The sequence below is a fragment of the Scyliorhinus torazame genome, chromosome 4 (genome assembly GCF_047496885.1).
Source record: "Scyliorhinus torazame isolate Kashiwa2021f chromosome 4, sScyTor2.1, whole genome shotgun sequence".
Lineage (NCBI taxonomy): Eukaryota > Metazoa > Chordata > Chondrichthyes > Carcharhiniformes > Scyliorhinidae > Scyliorhinus > Scyliorhinus torazame.
In genome coordinates this window covers 173,902,955-173,922,488 of record NC_092710.1, presented here as the reverse complement: position 1 = coordinate 173,922,488, position 19,534 = coordinate 173,902,955, and the positions used below count along the sequence as shown (strand labels likewise).

Genomic DNA, 19,534 nt, shown 5'->3' with positions numbered 1-19,534 from the left:
TCCCCCATCTTCTTGCAGGGCGGACTTAGAGAGGACGGCAACCATGCATGCGCGGGTTGGCGCCGGCCAACCCGCGCATGCTCGGATGACGTCCGTTATGCGGCGCCGGCCGCGTCATCTATGCGGCGCCGCTTTTACGTGGGCGACAAGGCCCGGCGCGTGTAGATGACGCCGCCCCGATCCTGGCCCATTGTCAGGGCCTGAATCAGTCGGGACCGGGGCCGTTCCGCACCGTCGTGAACCTTGACGGCGTTCATGACGGCACGGCCACTTCGGCGTGGGAGTGGAGAATCCCGCCCAGGGACTTGACATAAAATCAGTTTTCTAATTCAGTTAAAATAAACTATATTTAACAGTACATTTTTTCAACAAGGCCTTCAAGAGACCTGCCAATTCAGATCTTGCAAAGGCAAAATCTAACACTAAATTCCAATGATAAAATTCCAGATTATGATCTTCACGACATCTTTTATTTTCCACCTGCTACTTTAATTGCACTTGTTTAAATCAAGCTACCTTTCTATATATATTGATGTCAGTTGCTCAAATCTAAAACAATGTGCAGAGTTTAATCTCACCAATATGGGTCTGGCGGGGGTGGCATCACTGTTTGTGGAGGAAGTGGCCGGTTGTAGGCAATTTCAAGTAGCTAGCCAATTAACAAGGAGACAGTGTGGGGCCTGGTCATTCAAGTGCTTGGGTGAGAAGGAAACTGCGGCAGCGATCCCTGTTCCAGGTGATGTGAGGGCATGTGCTGGCACCATTTTAAAACAGCTGCCAGACCTCCTGCAGTGAATAAGACTCCAGGATTGCCAAAGGAGCCATTGAGAGATCTGACCTTGTGGCACCTGAAGGCCTTTCCTCATATTCTGCCCCTGAAGACTGCTTTGCCTCTGTGCTGCCCCAAAAGAATAATCAACCATTAGCAGAACACAAACAAAAATGTTTTGGAGACAATCACGAGAAGGAACATTTGGCAGGCCAGGCAAAAAGGTCGCCTCATGTTTCAACAATGCCTCCCTCAGGTTTTCCTCCTGATGGCAAGAGGCACTGTTTTCTCTAGGTGGGAAGAGACCCTTCTGTCTGACCAAGGAAGGCTGGATGGAAGTTAGCAACATTGGGCTTCACCATCATACATGTGTGCAAGTGGGTCAATGGCCTCGACACTCAGGGTGTGTGTAACTAAATGCGCAAAACATCCCATTGGTTTCATGTGGACAAGATGCAATGTGTCTCAAAATGTGGGAAGGATCAGCAAGGCGGGCAAAGAATTTTGTGTGGCAGTAACAGTTGCGTCAGGAGGAATAGCTCATCATGGGTGACAGGTATCTACCCACCTTCCAAGTCCGTGAGAGTAAACATATTGATGCATAAGCCCCCATCATATGTCAGTGGGATACCAGATGATTAGGGGGATCAGCAGATTAGTGTTTGGAGATTAGCTTTCCCCTTCTCCCTGGAAAGGGCACAAAATACAAAAGAGAGGGTAAAGATGGGTGGAGGTGTGATAGACATCCCAACCCCTGACACTTGTTGAGGTGGAGGCTCTTGATCTGCCCTGAGAGCACAACAGCCAAGCAACAGCAACTGGCAAGATCAGAGTGCAGTGCAAAGCAAACGAGGAGGCCTCGAGCTTTGTGCTCGCCTTGGGAAGAATATTAATGTCCATTAAGCATGGATGGGAAGTGGAAATGGAAAAACATTTTCCCTAATTGTTTGTGTTCTCCCGTGCAGGTTTTTGCACTCTGGAGGGATGAGCTGCTTTCAGGAGGATGATGATTTTTCAGATGGATCTAGCGTCACATCCCCCTCACCGTGCACCTGTGCTGATCTATTCATGTTGGTGAGTCTGTGTTCATGGCTCAATTTGGTGCCACAAACCGGTGAGTCCCTCACAAACAGGAACACGCAACCTGTTGGAGAATTCAGTGACAAGCAGGGGAACATCTGGTAGCGTAAAGGACAGACACACGTGGATGATGAAAGAGTCCATCCAGGCCTTCAGTGCTGCCATCAAGTATGTGAGTGCATGGTTTCCTCCATCGAGAAGTTGGTGACCCTCATGGAGAGCCACATACAGCAGAGTATCCTTTGGCTGCCAGGTATGTGTGCAGACCTGCACACTGTTGTTTTGGTCTTTATTTGAAGGCTACAGTGGCCAGGCAAGAAGGACTCTCTTACTGGTGCCCCTTAATCTCTGGTAGACAGCGAGGAGCCATTGTGTACCAAGAGGGAGGAGAAACGGCAGCCAACCACAACTGCGGATTCCTCTCAAGGCACTCCAAGGGTGGACAGGTCTCCTAAGCTATTTCGCGAGTGACCCGATCGCCTCCAGTCACTGCAGCTGCAGTGGAGGTAGCTCCACCTGTGCAGGAACCCCTCAGCATTTTGGGTCCCTTCAGGCTAACTGCTGTGCCACCTGATAGGTAGATGTGCATTGATTTCTGCATCACTTGTGCAGTGAATGTTGTCTTCTCACTTCAATATGAACCTATGCACCTTCATCTGCATACCTGTAGCAGGGAAGGTGGACTCTGTCCCTCTGCGTGATTGGGGCAATGTGAATGGAGAGGTTGGGCACTGGTAAGTACTAGGCATGATGACATATAATGACATGTGAGTTGGTGGTCTGATGTGACAGACATCATGAGGGCATCTTGCCTGCTGGATGCAGGTATGAATGAGGCTATCACGAGCCTCCTTTTCACATCTCTCCATGGCTCTTGCCTTCGATGCAGGCAGGTACCTTATATTGCTGCCCTGGCTGTTCTGCCTCAACCTCCATGTCAGAAGATGAGTGAGGATCATGCACGCCCTCTGCCTGCAAGGTCTTCCTTCTCTGCTGCACTTGGTTATGCAGAGCACAGCAGCTGAGCCACATTGCAATGCTCCACTGGAAAGGTCTGGACAATGGAATCTCACCTTCAGCAGGCCAGTCATCAGCTCAATTGTGGGCCAGGTCAGCTCATGGCAGACAATCTATTGTTGCTCAGCTGTAGTGTGAGTGTACCTTACTAACATCATCAGCCCTGTCATGAGGGGTACTCCTGTCACTGAGGAACCAATCCTAAGGTGTCCACGGGGCTGGAACAGCTGTTGCATCTGGAAGTGTTAGAGTTCATAGCTGTCATGAGTGCTCTCTGGAGCAGGCACAAACATGGAGGACTGGATCCAATGGTTGCAGATAACTCGAACGTGGATTGAGTGGAATCCTGTTTATGACGGCCACAGGCTGTACAAGACAGTTCTGATGGCCATTTGGTGCAATTGATTACACCCTACTAAATTGAAACCTGGGCTGGGGTTTTCTGACCCTTTTCCCTGGCAGGACCGTCCGGTCCCACCGAAGGCAATTCCCCCTATAACAGGTTCCCCAGGAGCCGGAAAATCCTTGCTCTGAAATGAGCGGGTTGTCTTATGAGGATAGCTTTGACCGACTCGGCTGGATTACACTGGAGGTTAGTTGAGTGAGGGGTGACTTGATAGACGAATATAAGATCTTGAATGGTATTAACAAGGTGGACGTGGATAGCATGATTCCTCTTGTGGATGAGTCCAGGACCAGGGAGAACTGTTTTAAAATTAGGGGGTGCCCTTTTAGGACAGAGATGAGGAGAATTTATTTTGTCTCAGAGGGTTGTGCAATTTTGGAACTCTGCTTCAGAAAGGGTTGGAGGCAGGGCAATTGAATATTTTCAAGGCAGAAGTAGACAGATTTTTGGTGGGCAAGAACTGTTCTTGGAGAATGCGATGAGAATGTGGAAATCAACACAAACAGATCAGCCATGATCTTATTGCATGCCGGAGCAGGCTCAAGAGGCCGAATAGCCTACTTCAGCACCTATTTCATATGTGGAAATCCTGCTGTACCCCTGAAGCCATTAGAACTCTCAGCCTGACTATCAAAGTTCGTACTGTTATACACAATCTCTCTGGCCCTTTTGAACAGGGTTTTGGTGATCTCCTTAATGCAGTGATGCGCAACTCCTAAAGTAACCCACATGTCTCCGATGGATATCAGAAGGAACTAGAAATGTAGAAGTTCAACATAATGGTGACCTTCAGCACTACTCAAACTGGGGGCGAAATTCTCCCCCAACGGCGGGATGCCCGCCGACTGGCGCCAAAGCTGGCGCAAATCAGACGGGCATCGCGCCGGCAAAAAGGTGCGGAAGTCTCCGCATCTTTGGCGGCCTAGCCCCAACATTGAGGGGCTAGGCCGACGCCGGAGGGATTTCCGCCCCGCCAGCTGGCGGAAATGGCGTTTGTTGCCCCGCCAGCTGGCGCGGAAATGCGGCGCATGCGCGGGAGCGTCAGCGGCCGCTGTCAGTTTCCCCGCGCATGCGCGGGAGCGTCAGCGGCCGCTGAAAGTTTCCCGCGCATGCGCAGTGGGGAGAGTCTCTTCCGCCTCCGCCATGGTGGAGGCCGTAGCGGAGGCGGAAGGGAAAGAGTGCCCCCACGGCACAGGCCCGCCCGCGGATCGGTGGGCCCCGATCGCGGGCCAGGCCACCGTGGGGGCACCCCCCGGGGTCAGATCGCCCCGCGCCCCCCCCCAGGACCCCGGAGCCCGCCCACGCTGCCTGGTCCCGCCGGTAAATACCAGCTTTGATTTACGTCGGCGGGACAGGCAATTCCTGGGCGGGACTTCGGCCCATCCGGGCCGGAGAATCCAGCGGGGGGTCCCGCCAACCGGCGCGGCTGGATTCCCGCCCCCGCCCAATCTCCGGGAGCGGAGACTTCGGCGGGGGCGGGGGCGGGATTCACGGCGGCCAACGGCCATTCTCCGACCCGGCGGGGGGTCGGAGAATGACGCCCTGGGTTTCCGACAATTGCAGTATTGTGTACAGGTCTCCGATTACCTCCCTTCACAGCCAGTCTCTTGGTTCACACTGCTTTCAGACACCTGGAGGTAGTTTGTGCAAGTCTGGAAAGTTCTGGGTATGAGTCTTCCAGCTTAGGATTCACTCCTGTTGCCATTTTATGGTGTCTGGCTGCAGCTTGGCTAAATTACCCCTCAACTCTCAGAACTATCCTCAACTCTGAACTACCCCTCAACTCTCTGAACTATCATCAATTCTGAACTATCCCTCAACTCTCAGAACTACCGCTCAGCTCCTCTGAACAACCCCTCAGCTCCTCTGAACTACCCCTCAACTCTCTGAACTACCCCTCAACTCTCTGAACTACCCCTCAACTCTCTGAACTACCCCACAACTCTCACAACTACCCCTCAATTCTCACAACTACCCCTCAACTATCTGAACTACCCCTCAACTCTCTGAACTACCCCTCAACTCTCTGAACTACCCCTCAACTCTCACAACTACCCCTCAACTCTCACAACTACCCCTCAACTCTCACAACTAACCCTCAACTCTCACAACTAACCCTCAACTCCTCTGAACTACATCTCAACTCTCTGAACTATCCTCAACTCTGAACTATCCCTCAACTCTCTGAACTAACCCTCAGCTCCTCTGAAACCCTCAGCTCCTCTGAACTACCCCTCAACTCTCTGAACTGTCCCTCAACTCTCTGAACTACCCCTCAACTCTGAACTATCCCTCAACTCTCACAACTACCCCTCAACTCCTCTGAACTACCCCTCAACTCTCTGAACTGTCCCTCAACTCTCTGAACTACCCCTCAACTCTGAACTATCCCTCAACTCTCACAACTACCCCTCAACTCCTCTGAACTACCCCTCAACTCTGAACTATCCCTCAACTCTCAGGTCTACCCCTCAGCTCCTCTAAACAACCCCTCACCTCTCTGAACTACCCCTCAGCTCCACTGAACTTCCCCTCAGCTCTTCTGAGCTACCCCTCAGCTCCTCTGAACTATCCCTCAACTCTCTGAACAACCCCTCAGCACCCTGAACTACCCCTCAGCTCTCAGAACTATCCCTCAACTCTCTGAACTATCCCCAAATCCCAGAACGACCCTCAGCTCTCTGAACTCTCCCTCAACTCTCTGAACTCCCCTCAACTCTATGAACTACCCCTCAACTCTGAACTACCCCTCAGCTCCTCTGAAATACTGCTCAACTCTCTGAACTGCCCCTCAACTCTCTGAACTATCCCTCAGCTCCTCTGAACAACCACTCAACTTTCAGAATTATCCCTCAACTCTCTGAACTATCCATCAACTCTCTGAACTACCCCTCAACTCTCTGAACTATCCATCAACTCTCTGAACTACCCCTCAACTCTCTGAACTATCCCTCAGCTCCTCTGAACTGCCCCTCAACTCTCAGAACTATCCCTCAACTCTCTGAACTACCCCTCAACTCTTTGAACTACCCCTCAGCTCCTCTGAACTACCCCTCAACTCTCAGAACTACCCCTCAACTCTCTGAACTATCCCCAAATCCCAGAACTACCCCTCAGCTCTCTGAACTATCCCTCAACTCTCTGAACTATCAATCAACTCTCTGAACTCCCCTCAACTCTCTGAACTCCCCTCAACTCTCTGAACTCCCCTCAACTCTCTGAACTATCCCTCAACTCTCTGAACTACCCCTCAGCTCCTCTGAACTACCCCTGAACTCTCAGAAGTATCCCTCAACTCTCTGAACTACCCCTCAGCTCCTCTGAACTACCCCTCAACTCTCAGAACTATCCCTCAACTCTCTGAACTACCCCTCAGCTCCTCTGAACTACCCCTCAACTCTCAGAACTACCCCTCAACTCTCTGACCTATGCCTCAGCTCCTCTGAACTACCCTCCAATTCTCTGAACTACCCCTCAACTCTCTGACCTACCCCTCAACTCCTCTGAAGTACCCCTCAACTCTCTGAACTACCCCTCAACTCTCAGAACTACCCCTCAGCTCCTCTGAACGACCTCTCAACTCTTTGAACTACCCGTCAACTCTCTGAACTACTCCTCAACTCTGAGAACTACCCTCAGCTCCTCTGAACTACCCCTCAACTCTCTGAACTACCCCTCACCTCCTCTGAACTACCCTTCACCTCCTCTGAACTACCCCTCACCTCCTCTGAACTACCCCTTACCTCCTCTGAACTACCCCTCACCTCCTCTGAACTACCCCTCACCTCCTCTGAACTACCCCTCACCTCCTCTGAACTACCCCTCCCCTCCTCTGAACTACCCCTCAACTCTCTGAACTATCCCTCAGCTCCTCTGAGCTGCCCCTCAACTCTCAGAACTATCCCTCAACTCTCTGAACTACCCCTCAACTCTTTGAACTACCCCTCAGCTCCTCTGAACTACCCCTCAACTCTCAGAACTACCCCTCAACTCTCTGAACTATCCCCAAATCCCAGAACTACCCCTCAGCTCTCTGAACTATCCCTCAACTCTCTGAACTATCAATCAACTCTCTGAACTCCCCTCAACTCTCTGAACTCCCCTCAACTCTCTGAACTATCCCTCAACTCTCTGAACTACCCCTCAGCTCCTCTGAACTACCCCTCAACTCTCAGAACTATCCCTCAACTCTCTGAACTACCCCTCAGCTCCTCTGAACTACCCCTCAACTCTCAGAACTATCCCTCAACTCTCTGAACTACCCCTCAGCTCTTCTGAACTACCCCTCAACTCTCAGAACTACCCCTCAACTCTCTGACCTATGCCTCAGCTCCTCTGAACTACCCTCCAATTCTCTGAACTACCCCTCAACTCTCTGACCTACCCCTCAACTCCTCTGAAGTACCCCTCACCTCTCTGAAGTACCCCTCAACTCTCTGAACTACCCCTCAACTCTCGGAACTACCCCTCAGCTCCTCTGAACGACCTCTCAACTCTTTGAACTACCCGTCAACTCTCTGAACTACTCCTCAACTCTGAGAACTACCCTCAGCTCCTCTGAACTACCCCTCAACTCTCTGAACTACCCCTCACCTCCTCTGAACTACCCCTCACCTCCTCTGAACTACCCCTCAACTCTCTGAACTACCCCTCACCTCCTCTGAACTACCCCTCACCTCCTCTGAACTACCCCTCACCTCCTCTGAACTACCCCTCACCTCCTCTGAACTACCCCTCACCTCCTCTGAACTACCCCTCACCTCCTCTGAACTACCCCTCACCTCCTCTGAACTACCCCTCACCTCCTCTGCACTACCTGTCAACCCTCTGAACTACCCTCAGATCCTCTGAACTACCCCTGAACTCTCAGAAGTATCCCTCAACTCTCTGAACTACCCCTCAGCTCCTCTGAACTACCCCTCAACTCTCAGAACTATCCCTCAACTCTCTGAACTACCCCTCAGCTCCTCTGAACTACCCCTCAACTCTCAGAACTATCCCTCAACTCTCTGAACTACCCCTCAGCTCCTCTGAACTACCCCTCAACTCTCAGAACTACCCCTCAACTCTCTGACCTACCCCTCAACTCCTCTGAAGTACCCCTCAACTCTCACAACTAACCCTCAACTCTCACAACTAACCCTCAGCTCCTCTGAACGACCTCTCAACTCTTTGAACTACCCGTCAACTCTCTGAACTACTCCTCAACTCTGAGAACTACCCTCAGCTCCTCTGAACTACCCCTCAACTCTCTGAACTACCCCTCACCTCCTCTGAACTACCCCTCACCTCCTCTGAACTACCCCTCAACTCTGAACTATCCCTCAACTCTCACAACTACCCCTCAACTCCTCTGAACTACCCCTCAACTCTCTGAACTGTCCCTCAACTCTCTGAACTACCCCTCAACTCTGAACTATCCCTCAACTCTCACAACTACCCCTCAACTCCTCTGAACTACCCCTCAACTCTGAACTATCCCTCAACTCTCAGGTCTACCCCTCAGCTCCTCTAAACAACCCCTCACCTCTCTGAACTACCCCTCAGCTCCACTGAACTTCCCCTCAGCTCTTCTGAGCTACCCCTCAGCTCCTCTGAACTATCCCTCAACTCTCTGAACAACCCCTCAGCACCCTGAACTACCCCTCAGCTCTCAGAACTATCCCTCAACTCTCTGAACTATCCCCAAATCCCAGAACGACCCTCAGCTCTCTGAACTCTCCCTCAACTCTCTGAACTCCCCTCAACTCTATGAACTACCCCTCAACTCTGAACTACCCCTCAGCTCCTCTGAAATACTGCTCAACTCTCTGAACTGCCCCTCAACTCTCTGAACTATCCCTCAGCTCCTCTGAACAACCACTCAACTTTCAGAATTATCCCTCAACTCTCTGAACTATCCATCAACTCTCTGAACTACCCCTCAACTCTCTGAACTATCCATCAACTCTCTGAACTACCCCTCAACTCTCTGAACTATCCCTCAGCTCCTCTGAACTGCCCCTCAACTCTCAGAACTATCCCTCAACTCTCTGAACTACCCCTCAACTCTTTGAACTACCCCTCAGCTCCTCTGAACTACCCCTCAACTCTCAGAACTACCCCTCAACTCTCTGAACTATCCCCAAATCCCAGAACTACCCCTCAGCTCTCTGAACTATCCCTCAACTCTCTGAACTATCAATCAACTCTCTGAACTCCCCTCAACTCTCTGAACTCCCCTCAACTCTCTGAACTCCCCTCAACTCTCTGAACTATCCCTCAACTCTCTGAACTACCCCTCAGCTCCTCTGAACTACCCCTGAACTCTCAGAAGTATCCCTCAACTCTCTGAACTACCCCTCAGCTCCTCTGAACTACCCCTCAACTCTCAGAACTATCCCTCAACTCTCTGAACTACCCCTCAGCTCCTCTGAACTACCCCTCAACTCTCAGAACTACCCCTCAACTCTCTGACCTATGCCTCAGCTCCTCTGAACTACCCTCCAATTCTCTGAACTACCCCTCAACTCTCTGACCTACCCCTCAACTCCTCTGAAGTACCCCTCAACTCTCTGAACTACCCCTCAACTCTCAGAACTACCCCTCAGCTCCTCTGAACGACCTCTCAACTCTTTGAACTACCCGTCAACTCTCTGAACTACTCCTCAACTCTGAGAACTACCCTCAGCTCCTCTGAACTACCCCTCAACTCTCTGAACTACCCCTCACCTCCTCTGAACTACCCCTCACCTCCTCTGAACTACCCCTCACCTCCTCTGAACTACCCCTTACCTCCTCTGAACTACCCCTCACCTCCTCTGAACTACCCCTCACCTCCTCTGAACTACCCCTCACCTCCTCTGAACTACCCCTCACCTCCTCTGAACTACCCCTCAACTCTCTGAACTATCCCTCAGCTACTCTGAGCTGCCCCTCAACTCTCAGAACTATCCCTCAACTCTCTGAACTACCCCTCAACTCTTTGAACTACCCCTCAGCTCCTCTGAACTACCCCTCAACTCTCAGAACTACCCCTCAACTCTCTGAACTATCCCCAAATCCCAGAACTACCCCTCAGCTCTCTGAACTATCCCTCAACTCTCTGAACTATCAATCAACTCTCTGAACTCCCCTCAACTCTCTGAACTCCCCTCAACTCTCTGAACTATCCCTCAACTCTCTGAACTACCCCTCAGCTCCTCTGAACTACCCCTCAACTCTCAGAACTATCCCTCAACTCTCTGAACTACCCCTCAGCTCCTCTGAACTACCCCTCAACTCTCAGAACTATCCCTCAACTCTCTGAACTACCCCTCAGCTCTTCTGAACTACCCCTCAACTCTCAGAACTACCCCTCAACTCTCTGACCTATGCCTCAGCTCCTCTGAACTACCCTCCAATTCTCTGAACTACCCCTCAACTCTCTGACCTACCCCTCAACTCCTCTGAAGTACCCCTCACCTCTCTGAAGTACCCCTCAACTCTCTGAACTACCCCTCAACTCTCGGAACTACCCCTCAGCTCCTCTGAACGACCTCTCAACTCTTTGAACTACCCGTCAACTCTCTGAACTACTCCTCAACTCTGAGAACTACCCTCAGCTCCTCTGAACTACCCCTCAACTCTCTGAACTACCCCTCACCTCCTCTGAACTACCCCTCACCTCCTCTGAACTACCCCTCAACTCTCTGAACTACCCCTCACCTCCTCTGAACTACCCCTCACCTCCTCTGAACTACCCCTCACCTCCTCTGAACTACCCCTCACCTCCTCTGAACTACCCCTCACCTCCTCTGAACTACCCCTCACCTCCTCTGAACTACCCCTCACCTCCTCTGAACTACCCCTCACCTCCTCTGCACTACCTGTCAACCCTCTGAACTACCCTCAGATCCTCTGAGCTGCCCCTTCTACCCCTTTTGGCATATGTTTCCATTTCAATGGAAGGCAGTTCCACAATGGCCGACCCTCCTCTCAGAATACAAAGCTTACTTGGCACTGAACCAACCGGCATGACCTATGAACCGGAACTGCCGTATCAGGTATGTTTTTTGACTGGAGGTGTCTCTCATCATTCAGAGGTTGGCTGAGTGATTATGTTCACCAGCTCAACTTCAGTACCACTCTCCCGCGACCATTAATAATTGTGAAACTCATGGATGGTTGTAATCTGCGGCCTGCCCTCACTCTGATGATATGATGAGCCTTCCGATGGATTAAAAGGAGGAATTCTTCTTGCACTTAGTTAAGTGCCATTTTTGATTAACCGGCACCTCCCCATTCCTGGAACATGCCAGAAAACAGAAATTGTTCTGTCCTTTAATCTTTGGATTCATGAAAGAACCCCTCCCGTGGAAACCTTTGCTAAATTAATAGTTATGTTACTATATGTGCAGAAATGCTAGACTCTAATTAAGCACACTAAGAGTTGTTGAGATGTATTTTTAAAGCAGAGATTTAAAAAAACACAGGAATGCCAGAAACACACAGTAGGTTTGTCAGCATCCAAAAAGAGACCAGGTTTACATTTGCAGTACCAACCCCTCAGCAGAATTATTCTGGTCAGAGGGTGACATATACCAAAGGTATTGGCCACGGCACGTTTTCCACTGGCACTTGCGTCCTGTCATTGGCCGCCGGCAGAAGCTGCCAGCCTCACCAAAGTCTACGGCGTTTTGAACAGCTCACCTACACCGGGAGTGGGTGGGGGGTCACCTTGAGGGGGACGGGAATATCCTGCCAGCAGAAAAGGCTGGAAATTCTGGCCCATTGTTTTTTCTCTTTACATACGCAGATAAACTAATGTGTAGCAGTTTAAGTACTCATGCATTGCATAAAAGATAATGGCTGTACAAAAAGCAACATGCGTACCTGCCAACAATTCCTTTCTTTCCAGGAAACTCCCAGGTGCAGAATATGTTTCCTCTGGTATTTCATCTGAAGTTTTCAAATCTGGAATTTCATTCTGATTCTCAGAAATTTTACTTTCTATTGTCTCAATGATGTAGATGTCAGTGTCATTTTCTCCCATCTCCAGATCCTAAATGAACCAGGAAAGATTTTTAAGAATGGTCAACAGTTTTATTCAATCCAAGTTATTTTATATACTACAAAAGCACTTCAACATAAAAGGCTCCACGAGGAAATTTTTGTATTTACTAGATGTATTTGAGTGTACTGAATGCAAAGATCCATACACAATAATTGTTGCATTCAAATTTCACCACCTGCAGTGTCAGGATTTGAACCCGGGTCCCCCAAGTATTACTCTTGGTCCCTAATTCAGTGATGTTACAACTACGTTACTGCATCCCCCAACACTGGTTAAAAAATGGATGAGGGCCTAAAAGCAGAATATAGGGAGATACGAAGAAAGTTGAGAAATCGGAACTCAAAGATAGTCGTCATAGAATTTATAGTGCAGAAGGAGGTCATTCAGCCCATTGAGTCTGCACCGGCCCTTGGAGGGACATCCTACTTAAGCCCACACCTCCGTCTCCACCTTATCCCCGTACCCACCCAAACTTTCAGACACTAAGGGGCAATTTAGCATGGCCAATCCACCTAAGCTGCAAATCTTTGGACTGTGGGAGGAAACCGGAGCACCCTGAGGAAACCCACACAAACACGGGGAGAACATACAAACTCCACACAGACCCAAGGCCGGAATTGAACCCGGGTCCCTGGAGCTGTGAAGCAGCAGTGCTTACCACTGTGCCACCGTGCTGCCCATTCAGGAGTACTACCAGTGCAATGTGCTAGTCAAGATATATCGGATGAATACGTGACTGAAGAGATGGTGTAAGGGCGAGAGTTGCAGATTCCTGGGACATTCGGACCAGTTCTGGGGGAAGTGGGACCAGTACAAACTGGACAGGTTACACCTTGGCAGGACCAGGGCTGATGTCCTAGGACGAGTATTTTGCTAGAGTGGTTGGGGAGGGTTTAAACTAAAATAGCAGGGGGAAAGGAACCTATACAAGGCGTCAGAGGAGGAGAAACAAGGACAAAAACAAAAGTCAGAAATGGGACTCAGAAAAGTGATAGGACCAAGGATCAGATTCAAAAAGGACCACAGTGAAAAATATCGGGAGCGAGACAAGTAATCTTAAAAAGCCAAGCTTAAAGGTTTTGTGCCTTAACGCACAGAGCATCCGCAATAAAGCTGATGAACTAATCGCATAAAAAGACGTAAACGGGTATGATATAATCGGGATTACGGAGACATGGCTGCAGGGTGACCAGGGATGAGAACTGAATGCCCAGGAGTATTCAGTATTTAGGAAGGACAGACAAAAAGAAAAGGAAGTGGGGTTGCATTGCTGGTTAAAAAGGAAATTGACGCAATGGTGAGGAAGGATATGAGCTCTGACAATGTGCTATCTGTATGGGTAGAGCTGAGAAACACCAAGGGGAAAAAAACATGAGTCGGTGGTGCACAGATTCATCGCCCTCTGGCTGAAGGAATTCCTCCTCATCTCTGTTTTAAAGGATTGTCCCTTGAGTCTGAGGCTGTGCCCTCTGGATCTAGTTTCTCCTATAGTGAAAACAACCTCTCCACTTCCACTCTATCTCGGCCCCTCAATATTCTATAAGTTTCAGTAAGATCTTCCCTCATCCTTCTAAACTCCATCAAGTACAGACCCAGAGTCCTCAACCATTCCTCATATGACAAATCCTTCATTCCGGGGATCATTCTGGACCTTTACCAAGGCCAGGACATCCTTCCTTAGATACGGGGCTCAAAACTGCTCACAATGTTCCAAATTAGGTCTGACCAGAGCCTTATACAGCCGCAGTAGTACATCCCTGTTCTTGTATTCTAGCCCTCTCGACATGAATGCTAACATTGCATTTGCGTTCATGACTGCCAACTGAACCTGCATTTTAACCTTAAAGAAATCCTGAACTAGGACGCCTAAGTCCCTTTGTGCTTCTGATTTCTGAGGTCTTTTCCCATTTAGAAAATAGCCTATGCCTCTATTCTTCCTCCCAAAGTGCATAACCTAACACTTTCCCACATTGTATTCCATCTGCCATTTCTTTGCCCCCTCTCCTCGCCTGTCCAGGTTCTTCTGCAGTCTCCCTGCTTCCTCAAAACTACTTGTTTCTCTACATATCTTTGTAACATCTGCAATCTTAGCGACAATGCCTTTGGTTCATTCTTCCAGATCATTAATATACACCGTGAATAGTTATGGCCCCAACACTGACCCCTGTGGCACACAACTAGTCATCGACTGCCATCCTGAAAAAGACCCTTTTATACCCACTCTTTGCCTTCTGCCGGTCAGCCAATCCTCTATCCATGCCAATACCTTGCCCCTAACTCGATGGGCTCTTATCCTGCTTAGCAGCTTCCTGTACAGCCTCTGATAAAGGTGTTGTGGAAATCCAAATCGATGACATCCACTGGTTCTCCTTTGTCTAACTTTCTCGTTACCTCCTCAAAGAATTCTAACAGATTTGTCAGGCATGTCTTCTCCATGATGAAGCCATTCTGACTCTGTCTTATTTTACCATGCACTTCCAAGTACTCCGCAATCTCATCCTTAAAAATCAACTTTACAATCTTACCAACAACCAAAGTCACGCTAACCGGCCTATAATTTCCCATCTTCTGCTTCCCTCCCTTCTTCAACAGGGGTTTTACATTAACCATTTTCCAGTCCACTGGGACCCTCTGGGCCTCCAGTGATTCCTGAAAGATCACCACCAATGCCTCCACAATCTCCTCAGCTATCTCCTTCTGAACCCTGGGGTGTACTCCATCCGGTCCAGGTAATTTATCCACCTTCAGGTCTTCCATTTGCCCTAGAACCTTCTACTTAGTGATGGCCACTAGACTCACCTCTGCCCCCTAACTCTCTAAAGTTCTGGTATGCCCCTGGTGAGTTCCACTGTGAAGACTGATGCAAAGTACCTATTGAGTTCCTCTGCCATTTCTTTGTTCCTATTACGACTTCTCCAACCTCATTTTCTAGTGGTTCAATGTCCATTCTTGTTTCTCTCTTACCTTTTATATAACATGAAGAGGTTGTTCCCATTGGTTAGGGAATCTAAAACACAGGGGTACAGTCTTAGGATCAGGGGACAATCATTTAGGATTAAGATGAGGAAATGTTTCTTCACTCAAAGGATTGTGAATCTTTGGAATATTCTACTCCGCTGAGTTGTGGAGTTGATGGCACCCCATCGTTGAATACATTTATGGCTAAGATACAGACAGATTTCCAGTTTCTCAGGGAATTAAGGAATATGGAGAGCTGGTGAGAAAGTGGAGTTGACGAATAAGATCAGTAAGGATCACATTGAATGATGGAGCAGGTTTGATGGGCTGTATAAGCTTACTCCTGGTCCTATCTCTTATGTTCTTATATTGCTTGATTTAAGCACTGACTTCACAGTAAGAATGTGAGACTTTTTTTTAAACTCACCTCATCAGTTGAATCATATTTTTCAATCACCATGGTCATCATTTCATTTTCTGCAACTACTCTTGAGACAGCTAAGGATTCATCATTGGTAATGGTAACCGCATGGTCAGGGAATGTGGTATGAACATTCGGACTCGCACTGGTCACTTCAATAAAATCATGTTTGGGTCCAAAAGCACGTGGCTGCGAATGAACAGTTGTGTCTCTAGGAACAATGGGAATATCAGTATCTTTTGAAATGATGGTGGCAGATACGGGTCTGGTCACAGCGGCTTCAGTAGTTGTATTAACAACTGGCAAATCATGATGCACTGGTATAATATGCACATATTGTGCTGTGGTCATTTCACTTGTGGTCATTTCACTTGTGCCCATTTCACTTGTGGCCATTTTGCTTGTGGTCATTTCACTTGTGGTCTTAGCCATGGTCACACGGCTTGATGAATACAGATTATTTGGAACTGTTGAAGGAAGCGTGTGATAAGTTGTATGCTCTTCATCGTAATAGCTCAGCCTGACGTCATCTAAAAGCAAATAAAAATGGGACAGTTAGACTAATGGCAATTTCTGATGCAACATTGTAAAACTGATTCATTCAATATTAGATTATAGTCTTTACCATTCCCCGAAGAATCGCTATAAAGATATTGCTATTATCCCATAGGTGGAAACTAATTAGAACAATGAAAGATTTATGCTGTGATCAAATCAGCAAACCTTGCCCAACTTCTTAAAAATTATTTTAGAGGATATGGGGTGACGGGCTCGGCCACCATTTGTTGTCCTTGCCTAAATGCTTTTGAGAAGGTGGTGGTGAGCCACCTACTTAAATTGCTACAGTCCATGTGTTGTATGTAGGTACATCCAAAGGGTTGATAAGGAGGGAATTCCAGAATGGGCAATGGTCTCTGGCTTGGAGGGGAACTTGAAGGTGGTGGTGTTCCCATGCATCTGCTACCTTTGAACTTTGAGGTTCTAGCTTGTGGATGTGGAAGGTGATGTCGAAGAAGCCTTAGTGAGTTCCTGCAGTGCATCTTGTAGAGGGTACACACTACTGCCAGTATGCATTGGTGGTGGAGAGAGTAAATGTTTGTGGATGGGTGACAATCAATTGGACTATTTTGTTGGACCTACACTCACCCAGGCAAATGGAGAGGTATCCATCACACTCCTGACTTGAAGGTGGTGGGCAAGCTTCGGAGAGCACGAGGTGAGTTACTCGTCACAGAATTCCCAGCCTCTGACCTGCTCTTGTAGCTACAGTGTTTGTATGGTTAGTCCAGTTCAATTTCTGGTCAAAGGCAACTCGTAGGATGTTGATTGTGGAGGATTCAGTGATGGTAATGCTATTGAATATAAAGGGGCAATTGTTTGATCCTCTCTTGTTGGAGATGGTCTTTGCCTGGCACTTGTGTGGCATAAATGTTACTTGCCACTTGTCTTATTGCAAAAGTACATGGACTGCTTCATTATCTGAGGAGTCATGAATGATACTGAACATTAAGCAATCACCAGTAAACGTCCTCTTTTATGACTTTATGATGGAGGGAAGGTCATTGATGAAGCAGCTGATGATGTTTAGGCCTGGGATATTACCCTGAAGAACCTCTGCAGCAATGTCCTGTGACTGAGATGACTGAACTTCAACCACATATCTTTCTTTGTGCTAGGTATGACTCCAACAAGTGGATAGTTATCCCCTGATTCCCATTTAATTTTGCTGGGACTCCTTGATGCAATAATTGGTCAAATGCTACCCTGGTGTCCAGGGCAGTCACTCTCACCTCACCTCTTGAGTTCAGCTCTTTAGTCTATGTTTCGACCAAGGCTGTAATGAGGTCAGAAGCTGAGTGGACCTGGCAGAACACAAACTGAGCATTTGCAGGTTATTGCTGTGTAGGTATCCTTAATAGTACTATCGACAAGACCTTCCATCACTTTGGCGACAATGGAGAGTAGATTGATAGGACGGTAATTGGCTGGGTTGGATTTGTCCTACCTTTTGTGGACTTGACACACCTGGGCAATTTTCCATATTGTCGGGTCGTTGCCAATATTGGAGCTGTACTAGAACAGTTTGATTAGGGAAGTGACAAGCTCTGGAGCACATGTCTTCAGTGCTACACCTGGAATGTTGTCAGGACCCATCCCCTTTGCATTGTCTACTGTGTTCAGCCATTTCATGATATCATGTGGGATAAATCGAATTAACTGAAGACTGGCATCCATGATTTTGGGAACCTCAGGTGGTGGCCAAGATGAATCATCCAGTCAGCACTTCTGGCTGAAGAAGCTTTAGCCTTGTCTTTTGCACTGATGTCCCCATCATTGAGGATTTGGATATTTGTAGAGCCTCCTCCTGCAGTGAACTGTTCAATTGTCCACAACCATTCATGATTGAATGTGGCAATGTGGCAGAACTGTAGAACTTCGATCTGATGTGTTGCCTGTGGGATCGTTTAGCTCTATCACACGCTGCTTCCACTGTTTGACATGCAAGTAGTCCTGAGTTGTAGCTTCGCCAGGTTGATACCTCCTTTTCAGGTGTGCATGGTATTGCTCCTGGTATGCGCTCCTCCATCCTTCATTGAACAAGGGTTGATCCCCTAGTTTTATGATAATGGTAGAATGATGGACATGCTGGGCCATGAGCTAACAGATTGTAGTTGAATTCAATTCTGCTGCTGATGGCCCACTGCACCTCATGGACCCATTTTGAGTTACTAAATCCGTTCAAAATCTATCCCAATTAGTAAAGTGGTAATGCCACACTAAGCAAAGGAGGGTATTCTCAACATAAATAAACCTGGTCTACCACCAGTGCAAATTCCACAAATTCCAATCATCTGATGGTTTAGAGGTTAGGATTAAGTGATCACGATTGAACATTTCAAACGCCAACTTTCTTTCATGAATTCTATCATCACAGAACTCCACCCAAATTCTGAATCTATGTGGCAGCAAATCAATCTGGGTGGACCATTCATACTCAATTTTGACTCCTATTTGGTCAAAGTATGAGCACATTTAATTGCACTCGATCTACAACTTGGTGACATTTTGTGAACAGGAAAGATTTCCGAAGTTTAAGGCACTAATAAACACCTATCTGGCATGAATGTCACCACAGCCATATAAATATTTGTTGGCACATAATCTTCTTCATACTTCAGGAAAAGTGGTAACAGAAATTATGCAAACATTTGACAATATATATCCATTACACCAAATATAGTGCTCCAGTGTATTCGTCAAGGTACTGGAAGTGCGTGCCATCTGGAGAGTCAGCGGGGTGCACATCCACTCAGACTCTAACAGGCCCACTCTAATGAATGTAGCTTGACAGCAGGTGAAACTTCCATCCATACTTGGAAGCAAGTCCTGCCTTGGAGAGCTGATGGGCAATCAGGTTGGCCGACAGCTTTCCAGCCTATCCAGACACAACGCTGCAGTGGCCGAAAGAGGTACTGCAGCGCTGTGCCTGAGACAAAATGCAGGAAGCTGTTGTCAAGGTAAGTGGCACAGAGGGGAGGGGATGCCAAGGGTGGGCATGAGGATGATGATGTCAAAGCCGAGTAATAGGCTAGGTTGGGGGGGGGGGGGGGTCTGGAGGTCTCCATTCTTGATGTGAAGGCATTGCAAGTCAGAAAAGTCCTCCCAATGGATGTGACTCTTCCCTTCCTGCTCGATTTTGAGGATGGCAACATTTTTTATTTCCCACCCTCAGTCATTGGGCGCTGCCAGCCTGAAAATTGAGGCTCAGCGGGAAAAGGCCCTTAAGAGTATTTATAGGGGCAAGGGTGAATTTCCCATCCAAGGCCATGCCCGCCACACTGTAAAAGC

At 48.4% G+C, this 19,534-nt stretch overlaps 1 protein-coding gene across 1 annotated transcript in view; it reads right to left on the bottom strand.

Annotated features, from left to right (window-relative positions):
- The window catches only part of LOC140410601 (uncharacterized), a 67,654-nt gene that overhangs the window by 3,129 nt on the left and 44,991 nt on the right, over positions 1-19,534 (bottom strand). Inside the window, exons 3-4 of the mRNA XM_072498888.1 lie at positions 15,692-16,215; positions 12,126-12,294 (exon numbers count right to left, since the gene is read on the bottom strand). Of these exons, the coding sequence (XP_072354989.1) occupies positions 12,126-12,294; positions 15,692-16,215 (693 nt within the window). The remainder of the gene's footprint in view (positions 1-12,125; positions 12,295-15,691; positions 16,216-19,534) is intronic.